Consider the following 1,957-nt stretch of genomic DNA (forward strand, 5'->3'; position numbering starts at 1 on the left):
CCCAGCCACTTCCTGTTTCAACCCCTGCCATCTGAAGGTACAGGATCATCAGAGCCAGAACCACCAGACTCAAGAACAGCTTCTTTCCCAGTGCTGTTAAACTGGTGACCCCAGCTACTCCAGCCACAACCTGAACAATCATACACTGTCCGTTGTCCACACCCTGTTCACATCATGCACACGATTGTGTATTTAATGTTTGTGTCTAATGTTTGTGCACGTTATGTCTTGTCTGCACTATGTCCTTTGTTACTGCACTGGAGATCTAGCTTAAAAGCATTTCGTTGCACTGTACAACCCTGTTTCAGTATAAGGACAATAAATTAAATTGAATTAAAGGTAAAATAAACAAGTTCTTGACTTTTTCTTACACCTAAATACATTTAATTTAAAAGCTAGCAAATAAACATTGCAAAAGCATTGCATCGCAGTTTTTTTAAATAAACAAACCAATAATTTATTTTTTACAACAAACAGATAATAACTGACTGAAGTAACATTATAAACAGAAATAGTCCTCTAAATTTGACTCCAAAATATATATTGTTTTTATGTAAATTTCCAAAAATATGTAAGGATTATGAGTGGAGCAATGATAAGACATGAGACTAAACATTTTGAGAACGACAATGAATGTTTAGTTTTGAACCGCTGCATTAAATGTTGTGTTCAGAACATTTCTTTAAAAAAACTTTACAACACTTTTACCCATAGTTTCAGTCTCATCAGTRACTGAAAGCACATTTCATAAACACAACATTCACTTTAATAACAAAGATTTCAGACAGTTTTATGGCCCCTTTTTATCTGTGCCTCTGCTGTTGCACTTCACTGCAGTAATAATACAGCAACAAATGAGTGAAATAAAGAAAAACAGATTATTAACCTCTTATACGCTGCTGTTTGCATTTACCAAAACTAAGAAAATCTGTAAAAAATAATAAGAATAAAGTAGTAAGAATAATAATCTGTTGTAACAGAGCTTTTAGACTTACCAGCAGTTCTTGGCTCTGTCCAAGAAACTTGCAAGCATGGTTATTATTTTATTAAAGACAAATTTAACAGAAAAAAAAATCACTTTTTAAACATGAGAGAACATCAAACCTTACACACACATTTTCTATTTTAATTAAGTTTATTAAGCCTACATTTTGATAGTAATTACAGGGCGAGGAGGTGGTAATTAGACAAGGCTCAGTCAGGAAATGAAAATAAATTCTGTGTTTTGCATTCAGTTAAACAAAAAGTGGTCTGTTAAATGTAAGATGTAAGAAAACATTAAACCTTCACTGAAATGATTGTTTCAGTTAAATTTAYTCCATTAAAATTTATTAGACCAGCAGGTGTAAAACAAGTCTACACTATCATGGTCATCATATCAATAATGGACAGAGAGAAAAAGAAAAGCAGGTAGTTAATAAATGAGAGTTTACCTGCGTCGCTGTGGGAAACCTGAAGTAACATGGTCGTGACGAAGACAAAAAGTTCCTGAGCTGGAATCATTGTCACCTCCGCGAGACAACTCCCGCGTGCTCCCTTTACCACCGGGGAGGGAAACTTAAAGATAACAAAATAAATCACAGCGAGCCCACACTCCTCCCAGCTTCACACGAAAACACGAGAGTTAAATGTCCAGCACTCCGCGGACAGCGCCGTCGGAGCACAGCAGCGCAGGTTGTGTGTTGTTGTTGTTGTAATGATCCTATCGGAGCGTTTGACGAACAGCCGCAGGTACAAACAGCAGAGCGGGGTTTGCGTGTCGCGCATGCGCGTTTGATTCTACACGATACCAGAGCTGTGTCCGCCGAGCCTCCAGGAAGTAGTCAGGCTCCAAATGAGACTGTGTTAAGCTGATTATGTGCGTGGTAATGGCTCTATATATATGACAACAAATTACACGAGTGTGTGTGTGTGTGTGTGTGTGTGTGTGTGTGTGTGTGTGTGTGTGTGTGTGTGT

The 1,957-nt window shown here is 37.6% G+C and overlaps 1 protein-coding gene across 1 annotated transcript in view; it reads right to left on the minus strand.

Annotated features, from left to right (window-relative positions):
- LOC106527932 (uncharacterized) overlaps positions 1-1,901 on the minus strand; it is a 29,398-nt gene extending 27,497 nt beyond the window's left edge. Inside the window, exon 1 of the mRNA XM_014022955.1 lies at positions 1,434-1,901. Within this exon, the coding sequence (XP_013878409.1) occupies positions 1,434-1,503 (70 nt within the window). The 5' untranslated portion in view covers positions 1,504-1,901. The remainder of the gene's footprint in view (positions 1-1,433) is intronic.
- Between the last annotated feature and the right edge of the window lie 56 nt (positions 1,902-1,957).

This window comes from Austrofundulus limnaeus, unplaced genomic scaffold (genome assembly GCF_001266775.1).
Source record: "Austrofundulus limnaeus strain Quisiro unplaced genomic scaffold, Austrofundulus_limnaeus-1.0 Scaffold350, whole genome shotgun sequence".
In the NCBI taxonomy this organism is placed as follows: Eukaryota; Metazoa; Chordata; class Actinopteri; order Cyprinodontiformes; family Rivulidae; genus Austrofundulus; species Austrofundulus limnaeus.